This window comes from Callithrix jacchus, chromosome 2 (assembly GCF_049354715.1).
Source record: "Callithrix jacchus isolate 240 chromosome 2, calJac240_pri, whole genome shotgun sequence".
Lineage (NCBI taxonomy): Eukaryota > Metazoa > Chordata > Mammalia > Primates > Cebidae > Callithrix > Callithrix jacchus.
In genome coordinates this window covers 172,861,901-172,885,988 of record NC_133503.1, presented here as the reverse complement: position 1 = coordinate 172,885,988, position 24,088 = coordinate 172,861,901, and the positions used below count along the sequence as shown (strand labels likewise).

The following is a 24,088-nucleotide window of genomic DNA, read 5'->3' as shown; positions in this document are numbered from 1 at the left end:
TAAGTAAGCGAAATCTAAAATACAATTAAGTATATTTTACATGTAACACACACTTGCAACGCACTTTATCCAATTTCACAGCAATGGTATTGTCAAATCAATTACCTCCTCCACATAATCATGGCCTACTGGCTGCACATCACTCTGTAATGCAGCAAGAGATGCAGGTGTGACTGGTTCTGACACTGTGTCTTGCTTTACTTCAGGAATCTGCACAGCAGAAGTGACAGGAGTACTTTTAACACATTCAGTTCCTTTTAAGTCTTCTGTTTTATTTCCTGTTGACTGCAGCTTATTACCACCTAGAAAAGCATCAAAAAATTATAACAAATTTTATTTTTGTATAAACATATGTATCTGGTAAGATGAAAACTTCAGAAAGTTCTCTTGGGCCAATAGTCTAACTCCTAACTGACATACAACAGATGAGAATTTTGAAGAACTACATAAACTATTTGGCTTTTTTTACTCTTAATGAAATACATTTCTGAATTTTTCTCTTTTTCATTTGGAACACCCAACACCCTCCTCATCCCTGCTCAAAGTGAATAGCAAGTAGGTGAAATGGTAGGGACTAAGCCGAGTTCATGTTTGCAGCCCTAGTTCCTTGGCAAGTGACTCAACACATGAGTAGTATTTGTTCCTTTAAAAAAGCGCTAACTTCCAGTTGGCTTATGCCCTATGATCCCAGCACTGTGGGAGGCAGAAGTAGGAGGATCACTTGAGCCCAGGAGTTTGAGACCAACCTGGGCAACATGGCAAACCCGGTCACTACAAAAACTAGCTGGGTGTGATGGCACACATCCAAGTCCTAGCTACTTGTGGAGCTGAGGTGGGAGTACTGCTTGAGCCCTAGGAGGCAGAGGTTGCAGTGAGCTGAGATTGCACCACTACATCCAGCCTAGACAGACCGTGTCTCCAAAATAAGTCAGGGGTAACATCTAGGCCACCCCCTAGAATTTAGAAAAATTTAAAAAAAGGTAAGTTCAATGATTAGGGTCTTCTTGCAAACTTAGTCTAAATAGTTTTCCACCATGGAAAGAAATAGAACCAAATGAGGTTTTATCACTGTTTATTTCTTTAAATCAGACATGAATTTACACTAAGAGTTATTTACAAAAGATTTTCTATTATTGTTGTTTCAACTGAAAGTATGAAGAACCACAGAAACTGATGTAAAAGTGACTATAAACCACAGTTCTCATTTTTATCATCAATAAGACTTAACACTTGATGTAACTGTCCAAAAGAATATCATGTTAACTGTGAGTCTCCTACTTTTAAACTTTTCTTCCAAAAATAAATTCTTAAGTATCTATAACAATCTGGATACTGCACTAAGTTCTGGTAATACAGTAAAGAAAAGACAATGCAGCTGCCTTTCAATTGGCCACAATTTATGAGAAGACACAAAAACTATAATACAATGTGGTAATAAATATGGACTAAATATTGTGGAAATGTAGATTAACATCTTTAACATGATCCAGTAAAGAAAGGCTTCACAAAGGGTGTGACACTTGAACTGAGATTTGAAAGAAGAATGAATAGGAACTGGTCAGAAAGAAAAGAATAATGTTTAAAAAGAAAAAAATAGCATGTACATAAAAGCACAGCAACATGGTGTCAAAAAGGCTATGGAAAAATCAAGGAAGAGCCAGTAATTCAATATGAATTACTACAAAGGTAGAAGTGATGAGTTATGAGGCTGGAAAGGTAGGCATGGGTCAGGTAATGATGGGCTTTATATGACAAATAAGGACAATAGATTTCATTCTATTGCAGTGGAAGGCTGCTGAAGATTTTTAAGTAGAAGACTAACACAACAGATATGTATTTTAATAAAATAAATAACAACAGTGTAGAGAATATGTTGAGATTGGGTATAATAAGAAATAAAACTCCAAAGAGACTTCTAAGGCCTAAAAAAACAAGGCAATGGCAACGAAGAAGACAATTTTTGTAGAAATACTATAGAAACAGAAACCAAAAGACTAGGTAAACAGCTGGAGGAGAAATACAAAGAAATAATGTTAGTGGATTTTCCACTTGAGAAATTAGCAATTTCATGACATTATTTCATGGTACTCTTGTCATGAATTAATGGGTTAGAAGGAACCACACTGGGAGGCATCTATACAGTCATACAGAAGAAGATGACCAGGGAATATTTAAAATACAGATGTCCAATTCAGGTGGGGGTTCGGAATTTACCAAAAAGATTTTAAAAGTCACTGCCCACATGGGAATGAATTCACACTACCCATGAAGACTGGCATACAGTGGGATGACAGCTAGGGTCATAATATTAGTAACTACTATTTAATGAACACACAGGCAGGTAAATCAGTCAGGAAAACTGAGAAAGGGGTGGGTGGACATATCCTAGAGAGACAAAGCTTAAACCTAAAGATGTAGCAGTCAACTGTGTCAAATATTAGGAGAGTCAATAGGATGAAACTGAAAATTGGCCACTGGATTGGCAATTAGGTCTTTGGTGACTACCAAAAGCAGCTTTGGAAAAAGGCATAGAAACACTATAGCAGACTGAGAATTGGGTAGGAAGTACAGAAGTAGAGAAAAAAAATCAGGGCCATGCTTGATGGTGCATGCTCATAACCTAAGCACTTTGGAAGTTGAGGTGGGCGGATTGCTTGAGCTCAGGTGAATTCAAAATCAGTCTGGCTAAGGTAGTGAAACCCCATCTCTACCCCCACCCCCCAAAAAACTGGCTGGGTGTAGTGGTGACACCTATAGTCTCAGCTACTCCGAAGACAGGTGGATGGATCGCTTGAGCCTCAGAGGTTGAGGCTGCAGTGAGCCAAGATCGTGCTACTGCACTCCAGCCTCGGTGAGAGTAAGACTGTCTCAAAAATTAAAAAAAAAAAAAAAAATCAGGTTACCTTAAGATACAGAAATGGGAAAGGGTCTTTGTGTGTGTAGAACTTTTTTTTTTTAATGACTAGAGGAAGACACAGATACATCTGTATGGATGAAGGCAACAAACCAGTAGACAATAAACTAAAAATTAAAAACACACACACACACAAGGCAGACATGTGAAGAAACAAGGTCCCAGAGAGAAGGAAGGAGACAGGTCCAAGAACACAGGCAGAAGGGTTAGTGCTGCAATGAAGGAGAAACACCACTTTGACAGTCAGCAGGAACAGAGAATATCAGTACTTGCCAACAAAATTTATTTTGGGGGTAGATGTTTTCTTGGCAGCCATATTTGTAGGCACTGCTGATACTTTAGTGTTAGATGTGCTATTAAGAGATGAGTTTCCTGTAGTTGTAAGACCCTTCATTGAAGACGTTGCAATTGATGAAGTAGTCACAGTACAATTGTTTGCTGCAATGCTTGAAGGAGAGGCAGTTGGCTTTGAAGCAGACACAGCTGTTGAAGAAGTAGCTTGGCTAACAACGTTTGGTTCTGTTGATGGAATGGGTTTACCAAGTTTTGTGTGTAACTTAACCACCTATAAAACAAAAGCACACTTATTTGTCAGGAAACTCAAACAGATTTTGAAAAGTCTGCCTGGAACACTGTAAAATGAAAATCTAAATCATGCTTTTCTTTGCTATATTTTTTCTGCTATATGTCTCTATATACACACATATACAAAACTCATTACTTTCAAGATAATCTCTATGAAGCAAATATAGAGTACATATTCCATCTACTATTAGGAGAGGAAACTGAGACAGAGAAAGATGAAAGGACTTGACTACATTAAAATTAATCATATGACAATTTAGTTCAATTTAAAGGTCTCCAGTCTTCCCCTCATAGCAATGATTATTTGATGCCACCTTTATGCATTACTAGCACGTAAATAAGGCATATAATGCACTTAAAAGTTTTCAAAATTAGAAGTCACCTTTACCTAACCCCCACTGAAAAAGTAAAAGATAACAGAATCAAGACATAAGGGTGTGTGGGAAAAAACACCTACTTTCTGATGCTTAGCGCCACGAATGTGGGCAGCATATGCATCTGCTCCTGTACAAGACACATCGCAGAGCTCACAACGTAGCTGATTTTGAGTCCCACGAGTAGAATTGTTGCTGCTGCTGGTATTTTGTGAGGCTTTCAATGCAGCTTCTTTTTTTTTATGTTTCTGTCCTTCTAAGTGTTCTTTATAAGTCTGTTTCAATTAAAAAGGAAATGATTTGCATCACTAATTTTCTTTACACATCATTTAAGATTATTTAATTCTCAAATTTCTAATAATCGTTTAAAAATGAGACCAAAACACAATTTTTAAATTGAAAAAGAGCACGGGACATTCCTTATATATGTGACATATCTATGGTTCTCTTTATCTCGTTTACCAAGAATATTATCTAACACTGAGTTACAAAGTACTTTCATACATAGCCACAATATAAGGCTTTCAGTTCTAAGAATTTATCTTTTGTTGCTTATGTTGGACAGAGAATGCTAACAGACAGCGATCATTCCACTAAGAAATTAAATTTAGTTACAGGATTAAGATGAGGTGGGAGAGATGTGCCTGTATCATTAGAAGAAAGAAAAAGTTACTATATGGTAATAAGATTCTTTACAAACAGTTATGTTTATTTATAAAACTGATTTTTCTAATTCAGAATGCATTTTGACATAGAATCTGATTAGAATCCATGCCCCCTAAATGAAATTTATTTAAAATACATGAGGGCCAATACTTGCAAGCAAAAACAGTGTTATAGTAATATTAGCCAATAAAATAGTGAAATTATATATTAAAAATAATTGTGAATGCAGATGATTGAGGAAGGCAGTTTAATTAAAGTGAGAGGAAACTGGCCGGGTGTGACGGTCCACGTCTGTAATCCCAGCACTTTGGAAGGCCGAGACAAGTAGATCACAAGGTCAGGAGTTTAAGACCAGCCTGGCCAATATGGTGAAACCCCGTATGCACTATAAATACAAAAAATTAGCTGGGCATGGTAGTGTGTGCCTGGTGGAGGTTGCAGTGAGCTGAGATTGTGCCACTGCACTCTAGCCTGGGCAATGGGGGCAAGACTTCATCTCAAAAAAAAGAAAACAAAACAAAAGAAACAAACAAAAAAAAATAGAGGAAATTAATAAGAACAACTGGGTGGTTTTGTAAATAGGACCAAATGGTTTCTCCCTCATACCTTTTTTTTTTTTTTTGAAATGGGTCTCACTCTGTCACCCAGGCATTAGTGCAGTGACACAATCTCGGCTCACTGCAATCTCTACCTCCCAGGCTCATAAATCTTCCCACCTTAGACTCTGAGTAGCTGGAACCACAGGTGCCTGCCACCATGCCTAGCTCATTTTTCGTGTTTTTGGTAGAGATGGGATTCTGCTATGTTGCCCAGGCTGGTCTCAAACTTTCATTTTAAAAACTACCTCTTAAAAGACAGTTATAAACTGACAGACAAACAATTAGCATAAAATCATATGTTCATCATACGATTTCAGAGCTGGATGAGACTTTGAAGATTATCTAAAATAATAATTTTCTAATTTTAAAATATAATAATCCTTTCTTCAAATGAAATCTTACACACAAAAGTAAGGAAAGTTGCTGTTTTTGAAATAAAAGAGGGAGACCTAAGGCCCAGCCATTTGATTCTCCTCTCATTATCTGTAGTGATCTGAAATAGCTCTATCAAGCAGCCTGAGCCTCAATTATTTAGGACAAGTCCTTGTTATAGAAAAGTGAGGAAATAAAAGCCCAAAGAAGTTAAGGTCTCTAACTTGCCTAAGGGTATATAGTTAGTGGCAGAGCCAGGACTGCAATCTTGGCCCCCAAAATCTAAATCAACTTACTTTTCCTTCTTAGGTACACATCTATAACTCTAACTCACAATCTCAATGATATTTTTCGCTAAGGCTCATTAACCCCTGCTTAAGGCACTGACACTGACACTGACTTGCAGAAACACCTGTGGCCTGTTCTTTTTGTAACCATCCAGCACAGCAAAAATAGCCAGCCTCATATATACTCATTCCAAATGCTCCTGTTAACCTATCACCCAAGTGTCAAGTTGTATACTTTCATATAAGCCAGGTAATGAATACATTTCTTATGCCCAGGTCTGGCACTCATGACACTAACCCCTCTGAAACAGTCAATGAAGAGTAGGAAATACTCCTTAAATACAAAGATCACCCACCATTCTTGTTCCCTTTCATGTTTACCCCAGGTCCCTGCAAACATTTCCCACCTGTGCCACACCTGCCTTGCGATACCTCCTGCCAACCACACAATCCACAACAAAACTATTTCCTGCCATACTCAAAACAGGGGAAAAGAGGGTTTATATATTTAGCCACATATATTAAAAATGTTCTCTAATTTGGCATAACTGAGGGAATGCTAGTAAAAACCACCCAAAATTCAGAAGTAGAGAAAACTAATCCAGTAAATTAAAAAAACATAAACCTAGGTAGGGCAATGAGAGATGGATATAACTTGGAGAAACTAGTAGAGTCAAAATTGGTTGTTTCCAAATAACATGCCTTTCATCTGCCAAGCTATTTACCAAATTTTAATATAAAAAGTAAATACTTGTAAGCTCAATAATATGGCTAGAAGGGGGTTTAATCCATTAATTTTAATAAATAGAATCAGGTCATAATCACCCATTTTAATGTTTAACAATCCAAAATAATACAATACTAAAAAAGGAATAAGGGTTTTAACATTTACATGCCTCATTAGTTGGTATTTTTGAAAATGACACTTTCTTACAGCTTTCTTGTTCCCAAAGTTCCTACTCCCCTTATGAAAGAGATTATAGAAATAAGTAACATGCTATAAAGTATATATCAAAGTCAGTCGCATTAGAAATGCAATCCTGAAAGTTACAGATTATCAGTAACCCATTATATTAAGTTGAAGAATTTTGAATAAAGGCTTTGTGAAGTAAGTTATAGATGCTAAAAATGAAATGAAATAAAAATTCAGTCTTACCCAAGTCCCAATTAATTTGATTACAAAATTTTTAAACTAAATTTAAGTTTTAAAGAGCAAAGTCTTCTTCTGGAAAAATAGCTTAATCTGCCTATATATCATGTACATCAATAACTATCTTTACAGTTTTTTCCTGAAAATTCTCATGCCTCAATACAACTAACTTTTAAAAAATGCATTAGCTGAAAGCTAACAGGAAAAAAAAAGTAAACCTCTTTGTAGGCTCAGGAGTTAGAATACCAACTCCACTTAACTATCAAAAATAACCACTTAAGACTCAAGGTAAAACATACAAAGTAAGTACCTGTGGTCCAGCACAGCTGATCTTACAAACATCACAATAGTGAATCTGTGGTGGTTTGGGAGGCTGTTTTGGTTTCAGTTGTTTATTTTGGAATGGTGCTTTTTTAGTAAAGGTGGTCCCTGTCCAGGCGGCTGTTGCAGCAGCAGCAGCAGCTGCTGCTGCTGCCTGCTTCTGTTGCTGCTGCTGCTGTTGATAGTAGGAAGATGCAGCTGAATACACTGCTGCTTCATAACCTGAATAAGACGTACCTTACAAATAAAATCAAACAAAAATCATGTTACATACACATAATATGGACAAGTTAAAAGTTACGAATTTAAATTAAATAAATCCTGCCAAAAAAGATAGACTTACATGTGCTTATTTATAAATGCTTATCTCACAGAATCAGAAAAAAGCTTACCTTCCTTCTAAGAAAGTAATCAACTAGTACTTACTCAACACATGCCAGGTGTTACAGAGGTATAAAGACTGTAAAATTTGGTCCCTGCCTCAAAAAAGCTTATAGTTTGAGAGACATGACAGTGTGTTTGACAAACTTGTCTGATGTTTAAAGAATCTGGTATGTCCCCGAATACAATCCTGTGAATAAAATTTAATAAGCATTGGATTTGAGGAAGAATCTGAAGTAGGATACTAGACAGGAAAAACAAAACTCATGGGAGATTTGACATGCTTGGTAGCTAAGAGGACAAAAGAGATAAAGGATGAGGAAAACATACAAACACGACACCAAGACTTGGAGGCTCAGCGATCAAGTGATGGGTTGTACAACTAAGCAACTAATTTAGTTTCTAATAAAACTAAGAAGCTGACAGATGCTAGTCTAGGGAGGCAAAGAAAATAGAGCTTAGCAGAAGTTTGTGAAGTGGAACTGAAGTTCAGATGAAAATATAGGACAACAGTTAAAAGATTTTGGAATTAGAGACCAATACACTGGTTCTCATTTTCCAAAAGATGAAAAAGCATTATGTTTTCTGGTTATATGTATGAATTTTACCCATTTCCACTGTTCAGAGATTCAACTGAATAAATACATTATGCTAGCTGTTTATATAATATATACACGTTGTTTATGTTCAGTGATTTACAGATTTTTAAATCTATGAACATTTTAAATTTGAAAGCTGTGGATTTTACAAATAAGCCGACCTGAAAACTGGTAAACTGACCATTTCTAAACTAAGATCTCTGGAAATTTGGTAGATTGCCTATGTACCATATTTCAGTTAGATTTCCTTATTACTTTAAGTGGTAATGGACAGACAAAGAGTAATATAAAGCTCGAGAAAGAGATTCCTAGTTGACAGAATGGCACAGAAGAACTGCTTACAGAAAACTGAATGTTTTGGTCTCTCAAGTGCAGACTGCGATACTGAAAGACTTAGGACCCATTACTTCCAATATATCTATACACACAGGGAAGAAAAAATAAATTGGAATGGTGAGAGCTTAAATGCACAGAAAACCAAAGTCATAGAAATCTGAAACCAGACATATACAGGAGAGAAAGTAGTCAGCAACTTTCAAGAAAAGCCTTCTTAAGACTTATTTATGTCGGGTTGTTACAGTATATAAAGTTTTAAGACAGCAAGTGTGATAACAGACAAGAAAACATCTGAAATGAAAATAGAAAGAGGTAGCCATGTATCCATGATAAAGTGTATGATCATATAAAATAGAGAAAACAATTGACATAACTGCTTAAAAGAAAATTTCTATAAACCAATAAACTCTTTACTGGGCAGTCCTATGAACGTCCTCTGTTACTGAAGAATGTGATAAAAGAACATAAGCTCACAGCCAAATGTTTTCAAGCTTATAGGCAAAAACATGTATAGTTTACATTTTACTGTAGAGAAACGTCATAGAAAAACGTCAATTAGAAATAAAGATGTTTTTAGATTATTACCAAGTAAGATCATGATTTTTACATAAAATCTTTATAACAGATATTTTCCAAATGACTTCAGTTCTTCTATACAGAGACTATACAAATGACACAGAAATGTAACTTTATAAATTATGTATTAAGAAAACATGAAGCAGAATAAAGACAATAGGTGAACAGTGCTGGAAGACTAGGTCTTCTAGTTTTTTTTTTTTTTTTTAAATCAAGAGTTCACGATACAGGAAGCAGTGTGTCAGGAACAGTGTAGTTTTTAGAACAGATCTATAAGGCAAGCATCACTATCTTTACTTTACAGATGAGAAAACTTATGTTTAGAAATTGCAGGATCCTTTAAACACTAAACTAACTTAACCATAAAAATCACCAAGTTAAGCTTAATATTCATAAAACAATCTCCACTTGCACACAGGTAGTCTAAAACTAATAAAATGCAAATTTAATTACAGCTTACTTATAAAAAATAAATCAAAGCACGCACTGAAAGATGGGCTGAAGAGTCTGGAATTCTGATAAAGGGTATCTTAAATTCTCCTAAAACTACTAGCAAACAAATGTATATTTCCTCTAAAAAGCATTATAGGAAAATGAATATAAAGCTGTGTCTGGCCTAGGCAACATGGCGAAAGCCTGTCTCCACAAAAACACTACAAAAATTAGCCAAGTGTGGTGGCATGCCTGTAGTTCCAGCTACTCAGGAGGCTGAGGTAGGAGGTCGAGGTTGCAGTAAACCATGATCGTGCCACTGCACACTAGCCTGGGTGACAGCGTGAGACCCTGTCTCAAAGAAAACTAAAATCTGTCTATAAATTAAGTAAATGCACAATATTTGAAAACTGAAATGGTTTCTCTTAAAAGGTACTTTTACTAGGCCAGGCTCAGAGACTCACACTTGTAATCCTAGCACTGTTGGGGGCTGAGGCTGGTGGATCACTTGAGCCCAAGAACTCAAGATCAGCCTAGGAAGTGTGGCGAAACCCCATTTCAACTAAAAATATAAAATATTAGCCTGGTGTGATGGCATGTACTGAGGTGGGATGGATCATTTGAACGCAGAAGTTGAAGGTTGCAGTGAGCAGAGATTATGGCACTCTACTCCAAGCCTGGGTGACAGAGCAAGACACTGTCTCAAAATCAAAACAAAACAAAAAACAAAGAAAGTACTTTCATTAAAAGTGTTTATCAAGGCCAGGCATGGTGGCTCACACCTGTAATCCCAACAATTTGGGAGGCTGAGGTGAGCAGATTGCTTGACCTTCGGAGTTTTAGATAAGCCTGAGCAACATGGCAAAATCCCCTCTCTACAAAAAAAAATACAAAAATTAAATTTGCCAGGCATGGTGGCTCACGTGTGTAGTTCCACCTACTTGGGAGGGCTGAAGTTAGGATCATATGAGGTGGAGGTTGCAGTGAGCTGATATGGTGCCATTGCACTCTAGCCTAGGTGACAGAATGAGACCTAGTCTCAGAAAAAAATTTTCAATTAGTAAGCTATGATATTAGAACAGCTGGTATATAACTTTTAAATGATAACAGAAACAAAAAATAATATTTCAGTAGTAAATTCATCATGTTACAAGTCATCATTTAGTAGGTAGCAATATTCTAGAACTCATTTTACTAAGATAGAGAATAGCTGACCAAAATTGTAGCTGCCAAAAATTGCAGCTACAGAACTCAGAAGCCTTAACAATGGTTTCTCTGATTCGGTAGTTTTGGACTGTGTATCACATAGTTTTTAAAAAGCAGATACTCTTAAACAGTTCTACAACTAGAAATTTATCCTAGGGAAACAAGTGGGCAAATGTACAAATCTTTACATGTAAGGATGTTCTAACCTAGTGCTGTTTCCAGTTTTAATCTCATTTACAACTAAATGTCCTCAAACACACTTTAAAATATAGTACATCTATACAATAGAATACTCTGTAGCTATTACAATGGTTTCTATATACCACTGGCATTTATAAGAAACCATGGCTCCTTCATGACACGGCTGACTATAACTCTAGGGCAGGGAAAGCTCTAAGTGTATCTGTAATAACTTTCAGTGGCCAAAAAAAAAGTTGTGCTCAAAGACTAGTGGGAGTATGTCAAAAAGACTCAGGAGCTGGTTTGAGTAGATCCCACTGGGCAAATTTGAAACAGTATGAGCCTCAAAGACAGAAATGAGAGTAATAGATTGTAATATGGTTGCTCTCTGTATCCACTGGTTCAGCATCCATGGATTCAATCAACTATGAACCGAAAATATTCAGAGGCGAGTGTAGTGGCTCACACCTGTAATCCCAGCACTTTGGGAGGCCAAGGCAGGTGGATCACCTGAGCTCAGGAATTTGAGACAGCCTGGCCAACATGGCAAAACCCCATCTCTACTAAAAATACAAAAATTAGCCAGGTGTGGTGGTTCAGGCCTGTAATCCCGGCTACTCAGAAGGCTGAGGCACAAGAATCGCTTGAACCTGGGAGGCAGAGGTTGCAGTGAGCCAAGACTGCACTACTGTACCCCAGCTTGGCCAACAGAGCAAGACTCCATCTTAAAAAAAAAAAAAGGGAAAATGGGGGGCTAACAAAAAATTCAATACAAAAACTCACTACAGCTTAACAACCATTTATATAGCACTTACATGGTATTAGGTATTGTAAGTAATCTAGAGATAATTTGAAGTATTTAGGAAGATGTGCGTAGGTTATAAGCAAATGTCATTTTACATACGGGACTTGAGCATCCACAAATTTTGGTATCAATGGGGGCCCTGGAACCAATCACACATGGACATAAGGGACGACTGTACATTGAATAAAAAAGAACAAGTTCATAGCAATAACAAAAAAGGAAGTGGAAGGAAGGCACTCTTCTTTAGAGAAGAATGCCTAAGAATTAATGTAAAAGGATTTTGCAACTACTACTGTAGAAACTCATTCAGTTTTCAAAGAATCTAACACCAGGGGGTGAAAGACAGTTTAGCAAAAGGCCCAGAGATTACTTGTTCATTATAAAGGAAAAAGGTGTCTTTATAATGGAGAACTCTGATAGGCAGTTTTAACCAGTAAAGGCATCATCGATAAAGAATAAACAAACATTACTTATCATGTGCTTCTGATGTGATTAAATGGAAGGCTGGTCAAATAATTTTCTTGTCTAAAAAGTTACCTGAATCTAAACATAACTCATCAGATAAATCCAGATTATGGGACATTCTACAAGACAACTGGCCTGAATGCTTCAAAAATGTCACTATTATGAGACAAGATAAAAATAAGGGACTGTTCTACATTAAAGCAAACTAACAAAGAATGGCAACCAAATACAATCCATGATCCTTGACTGGATCCTAAATTTCAAACAAAGCACAAACACAAACACACATACACCAAATACATACAAAAAGCCCAGCCATAAAATACATTTTTGGACAACTGGAGAAATTTATGTATTAGACAGTCTAGTATTCACGTTCAATTCCTTTTTATAATGTTGCCATTGTGGCTACATAAAAGAACATCCTTATTCTTGGGAAATATCTTCTAAAGAATTGAGGTCAAAGTACGATATGATGTACAACTTATAAAGCATATTCCTCATAAAACATATTGCTGAGCCATTTATTAATAGCCTTTAAGAGAATCACTTGAATGAGGGAGGCAGCGATTGCGGTGAGATGAGATGGTGCCAAGGCACTTCAGCCTGGGCAACAAGAGTGAAATTCCGTCTCCAAAAAAAAAGAAAAAAAAAGGCTTCAAGAGAAAGGAGAGAGAAAGCAAATTTGAAAAATTATTAATAATTGGTGAACCTAGGTGAATGGCATAAAAAATAGTTATTGGAACTATTTTTTCCAATTTTTCTGCAGAATTATAATTTTCTGGAGCAGGTGTGGTGGCTCATGCCTGTACTCTCAGTGCTTTGGGAGGCCAAGGCTGGTGGATCTCTTGAGGTAAGGAGTTCCAGACCAGCCTGGCTAACATGGTGAAACCCTGTCTGTACTAAAAATACAAAAACTAACTAGCCAGGCATGGTGGCACGTGCCGGTAGTCCAGACTAACAGGAAACTGAGGCAGGAGAATCACCCAAACCTGAGAGACAGAGATTGAAATGAGCCAAGATGGCGCCACTGCACTCCAGCCTGGGCGAGAGAGTGAGACTCTATTTAAAAAAAAAATTGATATAAAAAGTTGGGAAAAAAACATTAATCAGAGGTATGTATCTATACTTAGTGTCACGAAAGGTAATCACAGTAAAAATAAAGCAGTTTACAGAATAGCATGTATACAACAAACTCATTTTTATAAACTGTATTTATACATGTATATTCCATGGAAGAAAAATAGAGAGAGACATGTACTAAATGTTAATGACAATTAGTGTCTAGGAGTAGAAATCTAGTGGTTTAACTTTTTCTCTTTTTAAAAACCTAGCTTCTAATTTTTAAATAGTAATACATTACTCATGTAAATAAAAATTATCTTCATACTGTATAAGCAACCAGAGAGAGAAAGAGAAAGGAAAGGAAGCACACGTAAGAGAGAAACAATGAACAGGAAAGGCAACTCTGATACTTCCTATTCTGAAGCTAATGTGGACATTTAAAAAAATGTCAAATCAGATTTCACTGTAATAATATTATCCTAGTTACAATTATAGCTAGTCAACCAAATAGGGAGAGACAGAAAAATTGTATCTGGGAAATCTTAGAGGACAGATCTAGGAATAATAAATTCAATATTTTCTTGAGATCTTAACAAAATATTTCTTTCCTAAATAAGGAATCTCCTGTACTATGCCTTTAATAGATTATAAAATGTCTTTCTACCATCAATTCATACTGGTGAATGATGAGCAGGTCTTCATCATTCACCAGTCAGTCCAGCCAGAGTTCTCAGATGAAAATGTCTCCTCTTTCATTTCCATGTGGTTGTCACAGATAACTTTACAAATCTACTCACACAGCTCTATTTCTTAATGTAGACTCTGCAGCTCCCTTTCTGCCCACAAGATAAAGAGACACACCATAACAGAGCACACATGGCTTTACATACTCTGACACTTCTGGCCTCATCTCCTGATATTTACCCCATGTATCCTGTATTCCAGCCACAATGAACTTACGGTTCCCAAACACTCCATGAATGCCCAATTCACATTGTATCCCTAGTACCCTAGAGTAAAAGATATCTCTGAGAAATAAGGGTGTCATTCACAGCATATTTTCTGGGGGGAATAAAAAAGCTGAGGGTCTATTAAAAAAGGCCATATGATTTTAACCACTGCAATAATGCGAACTACCTCAACTAGAAATTGGCAACAGCAGTAGACACAATAAAGTTTTAGCCACTGTACCTGTCTGGGAGAAATACATAATTATTTAAGGAAAATAAAGCTGCTCTGTTCTTCCAAGAAAGGTGTGCTACATAACCACGACCTTACGGAGGTTTAGAAAAGGCTACCCAACATTTCCATGATGAACTATTCCTGAAAATAAAGAAATAGCTCTTTGAGGGCCAAAATAAACAAAAATAATTTGTGGTATTCCTTAAGTATTAACCTTGAGTTTTCAAATTCATTTGGAAAGGTGGGAAAGGAAACAATACTGTAGAAAACTGGGTGTTATTTCCTCTAATTGCAATGCTAAGCTCAAGTCTCATAATGAGCTTTCAAATCCCCAAGAACATTTTATATTATTCTAAGATCTTTTCTTTAAAAAAAAAAAAGCATACAATAGTCACATTATGTACCTATATTTATGTTTATCAATTAATTTAATTCCAATTATTGGGAGTAAGGTAATTTCATAGACAATCAAGATAGTTTCCACTATGTCTCTTCCTAATTTGTTTACTCATTTAAATATGGTTTATCAGTCTTACCAGAATAAGTAACTGCTGTGGTACTGTAAGTAGCACTCTGAGTATAGGATGGCACCACAGTTGCCGCAGCTGCCACTGGCTGTACAGTGGAGGATACAGGATAGATGGAGAAAGTAGTGGTAGCTGGACTTGGTGTGGCTGGTTTTATGGCTGTCACTTGTCGAGTTTGCTGGGCTTGAGTATACTGAGTTGCACCTTGGCTATAACCTGCTTTGGGGGCTGAAGCGGGAAAGAGACATCAGAAAATTAGAAGAGTAAGCTACTATAGTTACTGTACCAGTATCCTTAAAAACTGGAAAGAATGGGTACAAACATCAACTATAAATTTTATGCTAGCAATTTCTCCTTGGCAACAGGTATAAAACTCTTATTACTAAGATGAACAAAATATGTATGTAGGTTAATATACTTTGAAAGAGTCTTACAAGCCTCATTATCACTAAATTAGTGATCACTAGTAAATGATCACTGAAGCACATAAGTGCTATTTCTGAAAAAGGCCCAAAATCAGGGGGCTAAGCTCATTTTATGTTCAGTTAAGTAAAGGTAACTTAGAACTTTTATCGTATTTTTGTTTTTGAGACAAGGTCCTACTCTCTTGCCTAGGCTGAAGTGCGATGGTGTGATCATGGCTCACTGCAACCTCAAACTCAAGCAACCCTCCCTCCCACCTTAGCCTTCCAAGTAGAACTTTTATCCCAAGTAGAACTTATCTGCTTATGAAATTTGATCCACATAACACAAAAAGATGATACTTTTCAGAGATGAAGACTAATACCCAAGAGCTAAAAAAAAGAGCTTAAAAAAGTCTTGGTTAATACCAGCATTAGAGTAAGTCAAGATCTAACTCTTATATAATTTAGCACAGGAAGTTTACTGCAGATTATTATACACAGAAATAAACAGAGAAGATACCACAGGAATAGTCAGTTATTGTAATTCAAAACATTTTAAAACAACTTTTAAGGAACTCATAAAATCTTAGAACCAGAAGGGACACTAATGAAATCTGGGTCAACTACCTCATTTACAGATAAGAGAACAGAGATAAAAGAAGTAAAAAACCACTTGCCCACATTAGTAGTAAAGCCAGTACTGGAAGCCAATTCAACTCTCTTCTATTCCAAGGCTCTACCTATACCGTCACATCCTTCAAAAATAATTAAAGCAATCGCCCACTTTTCTTTTGTTTTTTTCAAGACAGGGATTCACCATGTTGGTCAGGCTGGTCTTGAACTCCCGACCTTAGGTGATCCGCCCACCTTGGCCTCCAAAGTGGTTGGATTACATGTGTGAGCCACCACGCCCAGCCAGGAATTGCCCACTTTTCAAAAGCTTTGTTTTAAAAATTCTCAAATCTCTAAAAAGAAAAAAAAAAAATCCTTAAAGTCTATAAATATGCAGGCTTCTTTGCAAACAAAATGCTTTCTAAATTTGTACCATTCTACAGACTGTATTTAACACGATGGGTGGCTGATAACACGATGGGTGGCTCAACTGTCATTAGAGATCAGAGAAAGATTAATTAAAAATATGGGCCCATTAAAGAGTTTCCACTGGTTACAAAGGCTGTTGGCAGTATCATACATTCTGGGCATTTCTGACGAAGATAAAAATGTGAGGCCGGGTGCGGTGGCTCATGCTTATAATCCCAGCACTTTGGGAGGCCGAGGCAGGTGGAGCACGAGGTCAAGAGATCAAGACCATCCTGGTCAACAAGGTGAAACTCCGTCTCTACTAAAAATACAAAAATTAGCTGGGCATGGTGGTGCGCGCCTGTAGCCCCAGCTACTCGGGAGGCTGAGGCAGGAGAATTGCTTGAACCCGGAAGGTGGAGGTTGCGGTGAGCCAAGATCGTGCCATTGGACTCCAGTCTGGGTAACAACAGCAAAACTCCGTCTCAAAAAAAAAAAAAGAAAGAAAGAAAGATAAAAATGTGTTCCGAAGTTATCACCCCAGCTTCTTTTGCACAGCTTATTTCAGCAGGAATGGAGCAGTGGGCCAAAAGTACAGAAATGGAGTACATTTCCGGGAGAGAAAGGCATGGTTATGAATTGCGACTCCAAGGAATTTTGGCAGAGCAAGAGTAGGACATGGCTAGAACCTGTCTCCCAAGGTGATGTGATATAATGAGTTTAGATGGACTCAAAAGCTTATATTCATTAAAAAATACAGTAAGTCAGCCGGGTGTGGTGGCTCAAGCCTGTAATCACAGCACTTTGGGAGGCCAAGGCGGGTGGATCACGAGGTCAAGAGATCGAGACCATCCTGGTCAAAATGGTGAAACCCCATCTCTACTAAAAATACAAAAAATTAGCTGGGCATGGTGGCGCGTGCCTGTAATCCCAGCTACTCAGGAGGCTGAGGCAGGAGAATTGCCTGAACCCAGGAGGCGGAGGTTGCAGTGAGCCGAGATCACGCCATTGCACTCCAGCCTGGGTAACAAGAGTGAAACTCCATCTCAAAAAAAAAAAAAAAAAAATACAGTAAGTCATACACTTCAATAGTTTATGAAGAAATTGTGTAGGTTAAGAAAACTCACCTGTTTGATAGTAAGTTTCAGCAACAGAAGGCTGAGGTTGGGCAGCGGCAGCTACAGCAGCAGCAGTTGCTGTTGGTTGTTGGTAGTACTGCTTACTATCATAAGCTACAGCAGGCGCTGTGGATCTTACATATGAGTATGAGTCCTAAATAAAAGGAATGAAAGAAAATCTTGTATGAGACAAGTGGAAGGAAAAAAAAACTTACTATTTAAAAGTATAATAAAGGAAAACAAAACAATATGTAGTTTTGTGACAGACCTAAATATAAAAGAATCATTTAAATACAGAGATTTATTTTGTACTTCATTAAAATAATATCAAAAGAATTTCAAGCAGCATGTTGAACTTTTACAATCAGAACAATTGCCAAAACATTTCTGAATAATAATTAAGTAAAAATTAATTTTATTAAAAAATTCAAGGTAGTTTTGCCTTAAAGATGGATCCCATAATATCAGAAAAGAACACTTGTGTCACTAAGCTTTGTGATTGCTCCAGCTTTCTTTTTTTCAAGAAAGATCAAGGTGAGCTGAGTGAATTCTGGCAGTTCATGAAGTAAAGAGGGGTAGAAAGGTATGTAGGTAAAATGGCTGAAGAAGTAGGCAGGGCCCAGAAAACACTGAGTTTCATAGACCCTTTTAAAAATAAAATTTATTATATTCTGTCTCTGGGCATAAACAATCACACATCAAAAGGAATTTCATTTAGTAACCAGACTAAAATTAATAATAAATACTAATATTGTTTGTTTATATTTCAATTTCTTACTTCACAAATTCCTATGTTTTAGAAAGAATATAGCAAAACCAGGGAAAGTTCAGCAGGACAAAAGTTTAAAAACAGGTCCTAACAGAAAACAAACAAAAAAACAGATTAAAGAAATTGAGACCAAATTTAATTTAAATAAGCAAGTAGTAATCCAGCACTGTTTTCAAACATAATAAAGAGAATGTAGAAGTCCTGTAAGATTGAGTAAGAGGCAACTGGATGAATAAGACTATAATCAATTTTTGTTATAATATATATTTAAAAAGAACATCTTGACAGGATAAATGTATAGGGGACAGAATTTTCACCTTTGCTGTTTTGAGAAGAAAATATACAATACGTTTGTCCTGTTCTCAAAATATTCTCAAAATAGGAGACATACCTGTGTTCCAGATGAATAATGCTCTAGTACAAACAGGGTAAGTCTTTTCTATGTCTTCAGTTAAAACAACATCAAACAAACAAACTTGGGGTAAACAATGAAATATTTAACTAGTAATTAATGTAAAAGTTTTTAATAGATAGCTATATGTAATAGTCAGATGGACAGGGGCTGGGAGGAAGGATTAATAATACGAAGTCCACTGCAAGACTTTTTTTTTTCTTGAGACAGTCTCGCTCTGTCACCTAGGATGGAGTGCAGGGGCACAATCTTGGCTCACTGCAGCCTGTGCCTCCTGGATTCAAGCGACTCTCCTGCCTCAGCCTCCTAAGTAGCAGGGACTACAGGTGCGCACCACTGTGTCCGGCTAATTTTTGTATTTTTTTTTTTTTTTTGAGACGGAGTTTCGCTCTTGTTACCCAGGCTGGAGTGCAATGGCGTGATCTCGGCTCACCGCAACCTCCGCCTCCTGGGTTCAGGCAATTCTCCTGCCTCAGCCACCTGAGTAGCTGGGGTTACAGGCACGCGCCACCGTGCCCAGCTAATTTTTTGTATTTTTAGTAGAGACGGGGTTTCACCATGTTGACCAGGATGGTCTCGATCTCTTGACCTCGTGATCCACCCGCCTCGGCCTCCCAAAGTGCTGGGATTACAGGCTTAAGCCACCGCGCCCGGCCTAATTTTTGTATTTTTAGTAGAGACGCTGGTCTTGAACTCCTGACCTCAGGTGATATGCCCACCTAAGTTGCCCACAGTGCTGGGATTACAGGTGTGAGCCACTGCGCCCGGCCAGCAAGGAATCTTAATGATTCGTGTATGTACCCACTACCAAGGAATATTCACTCACTTTTCTCTATCATTACATGTATATTTTGGAAGCCCCAAGTTTGAGAAGCAATGGCTAGGGCATTATATTATACACTGACGCCAAAGAAACCCACGTTAAGGCTACCGAAACTAGTAGTAGTTTTCTTACCTGGTAGTTTTGTGTAGTAGCTGGGGGTGGTGGTGGTGGTGCTTCTTGTTGCCTCTGGGTATAACCATAGTCAGTTGCTGTGTGTGCAGTGGGGTAGCCTCCATAAGCAGCAGCTGTTGCAGCAGCTGCAACAGCTACTGGAGCAGGCCTGGCAACTGCAACTGTGGCGGCTGCTGGTGCATAGGCGGCAGTAACTGTGTGAGCAGCTACTGGAGCCTGATGGACAGTGTAGCTAGCAACTGTAGTTGGATGAGAATAGGCTACACCCGAAGCAGGCTGCTGGCTATATTGTGGAGCACAAGAATAAATATAACACAACTTTAATATCCAGGAGTAAATAAACTTGAATAAAAAGCTATTTATCAACTGAAATAAAAAGCACATTTTCAAGTAATGTAATCATGGACCACAAAAGGTCAAGTATTTGAACTCAATAAACTTCCTATTCAGTATCATATGTGTTGCTTTTCTGTAATTTTCATTCTTTAATCTCACTATATTATATAGTCACACATTTCAGCTCATAGATTATATCACAAAACAGGAATTAAAAACTAGGATAAAAAACAGTATTAGCAAGAAAAGAAAAAACTGACCAGATCAGGAATTTTAGTTAAGTGTTTGTTACATGTGAAGTTCTTTATTATGTCATACAGTTTTACAAATCTCTACAAAGAAATCATGGTAAGAAAAACAATGTATTCTAACCCAATTACATAAAGAAATTTAAGGTGGAAACTATTGACTAGCTGATTAAAAAATACTTCTGTTACTTTAGGACAGTACTGGGGAAATTTTCTCCCCCAGGGGACATATGGCCATATCTGATGTATTTTGGATGATCAAACTGCAGAGAAGGTGGTGATATGTGGGCTACTGGCATCTAATGGATAGAGGCCAGGGATGCTGTTACACATCCTACAATGCATAGGACAGTTGGGCATTAACAAAGAATTATTTAGAGTATGTCAACAGCGCTGAGGGTTGAGAAGTGCTGTTCTAGGGTACAAAACCTACAATGGAATATGTTATTTTAGATACCGTTTTCCAGCTTACAGGCAGCATTTCATTATGCAAATTTACTTTTAAAAACATAATAGCATATTTTGTAAAAGAAGATGCAAGTCAGATGCTTTGCAATTAAAACTATTTAAACCTCAAAGAGACAAAATATTTTGCAAAACAGCAATCAAATGAATTTCTAGCTAAAGTTCTTAGAGCAATATGTTTAACTTTTAATCTGAAAGCCTATGTCACTAAAACCAAAGGCCTACAGATGTTAGCATATAAAAGGGTATTTCTTGTTCTAGGTTCTTGGAATAATACACTCAATTCTACTTGGTAAAACTACTTTACTAAGGCAGAAACACCTACTAAAAAAATGATAGCCCCAACAGTTACTCAGCTGGCAGGTTTTAGCTGACCACATTTTAGTATGGGCTGACAACTGAGAAACTAAGAAAAAGGAAAAAAAAAATTGAAGCTGAACTAATTAACTAGTCTGATTAACGGGTTATAGTACAAGGTATTCTGCACTGGTGTGCATGGTGCCATAGAAATATAGTATAGAACTAAATTAAAATTTGGGGCCATTATATTTTAACTCTATTATGGAAAACACTGACAAACTATGATGTTTATATTAGGTTACAAGATTCCAAAGGGAATCAATGTGAAGGTCAGAAATACGGGTTTTAATTTCACATAAAAAGGGGAGGACACCTGGAGAAATTCAGTCTAGAAAAGGTGATAGATGCCTTCTAATAGAAGACACTTACTCCATGCTGCTCCAGAGAACAGAACTAGAACCAATAGTTGGAAGTTACAGGGTGGCAGATTTCAGTCCAATATGAAAAAGAAAACAAAAAAACAAAAAACAAAAAAACTTAGAACAGAGTCCAAAGAAACTCATATAATTTCTATCTGGATGAGGTTTCCATATTTTGACATAAAACTAGCTAACATTTTCTACATATATGCCAACATGACAAGGATATATGTTTCAATGAAAAACTGGTTTGGGAATAACATTTTCTAGGAACAACTCCATATCCTTAAGAAAAATGCTAGCAACATGTCATACTTTTTCAAAATTCCTAGAACTGAGAAAAAAAGATAATATTTAAAATACAAATATATACCAGGTATGTGAAACTTGTATTTAACATTTACTAATAGGATAAGATTAAATACATCCAGACTACACAACCTAAGAGTCATTTTGGTTATATAAACAACTGTTTCTATTCAACCTACTGCTCCTTATCCAGTATCTGTCCCCAAAACATGTCCTACTGGACAAAAAGCAGGTGGGAATAGAATGGAATGTTGTCTCAACCAGGCAGGCAGTCAATTTAACTTATATTGCCTCTGATATTCACCCTAAATGTCCATGAGACTCAAGAAGGAATAACCATATGCTCTAGCTAATGCCTACTGTCAGCGTAATTATTACTAGTACTTTTCACTCTCCTACATGTCTCAGTTTGAACGACAAATTATATAGTCACCAGTCCCAGGAACCATATGAAAAAGATGTCAGCACATTTAGCAACTGCTATTTACACATCCCTGGCATTGTCTACCTCTGCTTTGTATAGCCAGGTCCCTACCCATCATCTGGACTGGAACCGTACCTTCTACCAAAAGCATCAGGAAGGCTGAGCACAGTGGCTCACACCTGTAATCCCAGCACTTTGGGAGACCAAGGCAGGAGAACTGCTTGAGACCAGCCTGGGCAATGTAGAAAGATCCCATCTCTAGAGAAAATTTTTTAAAAAGTAGCCACACATGGTAGTATGTGCCTGTAGTCCCAGCTAGTCAGGAGGCTGCGGGAGGAGGATCACTTGAGCAGAGGAGGTTAAGGCTGCAGCGAACCATGATTGTGCCATTGCACTCCAGCCTGGATGACAGAGTGAAACCCTGTCTCAAAAAACACAAGAAGAAGAAGAAAAGAAACACTTCAAGAGTCAGACATAAATGGCAGAGTGCCTTCCCTGACAAAAATCAGGAAAAGAAAGCATGTAAAAAATTGTTAAAGAGTATACACACTCTATATTCTTACTCAAGAAATGGCCAGCTCCTTACCTACTTACCAAAAAAAGTGAGCCAAGGACTCACTACAAAACATAAGACTCCGAGGACTTCCAGGCAATCTTACTGCTTAAAAAAAAAACAGTCATAACTGTAACCCCAGCACTCTGGGAGGCCGAGAAGGCTGGATCTTGAGTTTTGAGACCAGACTTGGTAAAAGAGTGAGACCCCACCTCTACAAAAAATACAAAAATTAACCTCATGTGATGGCATGCATCTGAAGTCCCAGCTATTTGGGAAGCTGAGCCAGGAGATCACTCAGCCAGGAGGCAGAGATTGCAGTGAGTTGAGATCACACCACTGTAGTCCAGCCTGGGCTTTTTAATTTAAAAAAAAAATTAAAAAAAAAAAAAAATAGACAACACAAATTACTACATATCTGAAGAAAGCCTATCATAAACTGCAAGACAAGTAAGAATGACCGTGTGGGAAATGAACATGTGAAGGCAACAGATGAGTATTTTCAAAAACTCTAATTTGTATCTATAAAACAAGAACTTTATACTAGCTAGAAGAGAAGATAAAGTTGAGAAATAGACAAGATAAATATATGAAAAATATAAAAGAAAGGATAAATCTAGGAGGCCCAATGTCCAGCCAGAAGAAATGATAGAAAATAAAAAAGCAGTTCAAAAAAAAATTAAAAAATAAAATTTCCCACTCGTGAAGGAAACCATATTTTCAAATCCAAAAAGCTCACAGAGAGCAAAACAGTGAAAAAACCAAACCTAGAGACACAGCATTTTACTTTTCAAGACAAAAAGATCCTGTCTCCAATGAGGGGAAAACTGGGTACACACAACTAAATGAAAATAGACTTCTTACTGATAACAATAGAGCTAGAAGTCAATATTGTCTTCAAAATTCAAGGGAAAATCATTACTAATGTAGAATTTTGTATCTAGCCAAACTATGGGGGCAGAATAAAGATTTTTTAAACATTCAAGGATGGAAGAAGTTTACCTCCTTTAACACCTTTTCTTAGGAAGCTACATGAAGATACATTCTGGCTAAAACAAAAAGTAAACCAAGTAAACACAGGATCCTGCAAACAGATGAAAGCCTAGGTCAGCAGCTGTGGCAGCAGGTCCAGAGAGCAGTGAGTACAGACTGGAATTAGAGGAAGGACAGAAGCCTCTCAGAGAAAGTATCCAGAAAAACAGGGGACTAGACACATAGCCAGTAGACAGGGAGCCTAGACAAATTTTAAGAAATTATAACATGATTAAGAAAAAGAGGGTAATGAATGAATTCAGGAAATGTAAACCGTTCAAGAAAGGCACGATCCCAGTAAA

General features: G+C 37.2%; 1 protein-coding gene across 4 annotated transcripts in view; it reads right to left on the bottom strand.

Annotated features, from left to right (window-relative positions):
* ZFR (zinc finger RNA binding protein) overlaps window positions 1-24,088 on the bottom strand; it is an 88,242-nt gene that overhangs the window by 41,565 nt on the left and 22,589 nt on the right. For 2 of the 4 annotated variants that reach the window (XR_013532346.1, XM_035291718.3), the window contains exons 3-10: window positions 21,479-21,502; window positions 19,701-19,983; window positions 17,574-17,718; window positions 15,032-15,250; window positions 7,258-7,505; window positions 3,957-4,148; window positions 3,188-3,479; window positions 106-302 (exon numbers count right to left, since the gene is read on the bottom strand). Coding sequence is in view for 2 of the 4 variants with exons in the window: in XM_035291718.3 (XP_035147609.2) it covers window positions 106-302; window positions 3,188-3,479; window positions 3,957-4,148; window positions 7,258-7,505; window positions 15,032-15,250; window positions 17,574-17,718; window positions 19,701-19,983; window positions 21,479-21,502 (1,600 nt within the window). In the remaining 2 variants the exon portion in view is untranslated. The remainder of the gene's footprint in view (window positions 1-105; window positions 303-3,187; window positions 3,480-3,956; window positions 4,149-7,257; window positions 7,506-15,031; window positions 15,251-17,573; window positions 17,719-19,700; window positions 19,984-21,478; window positions 21,503-24,088) is intronic. The other 2 variants (XR_013532347.1, XM_002745083.7) reach the window with 1 other exon arrangement.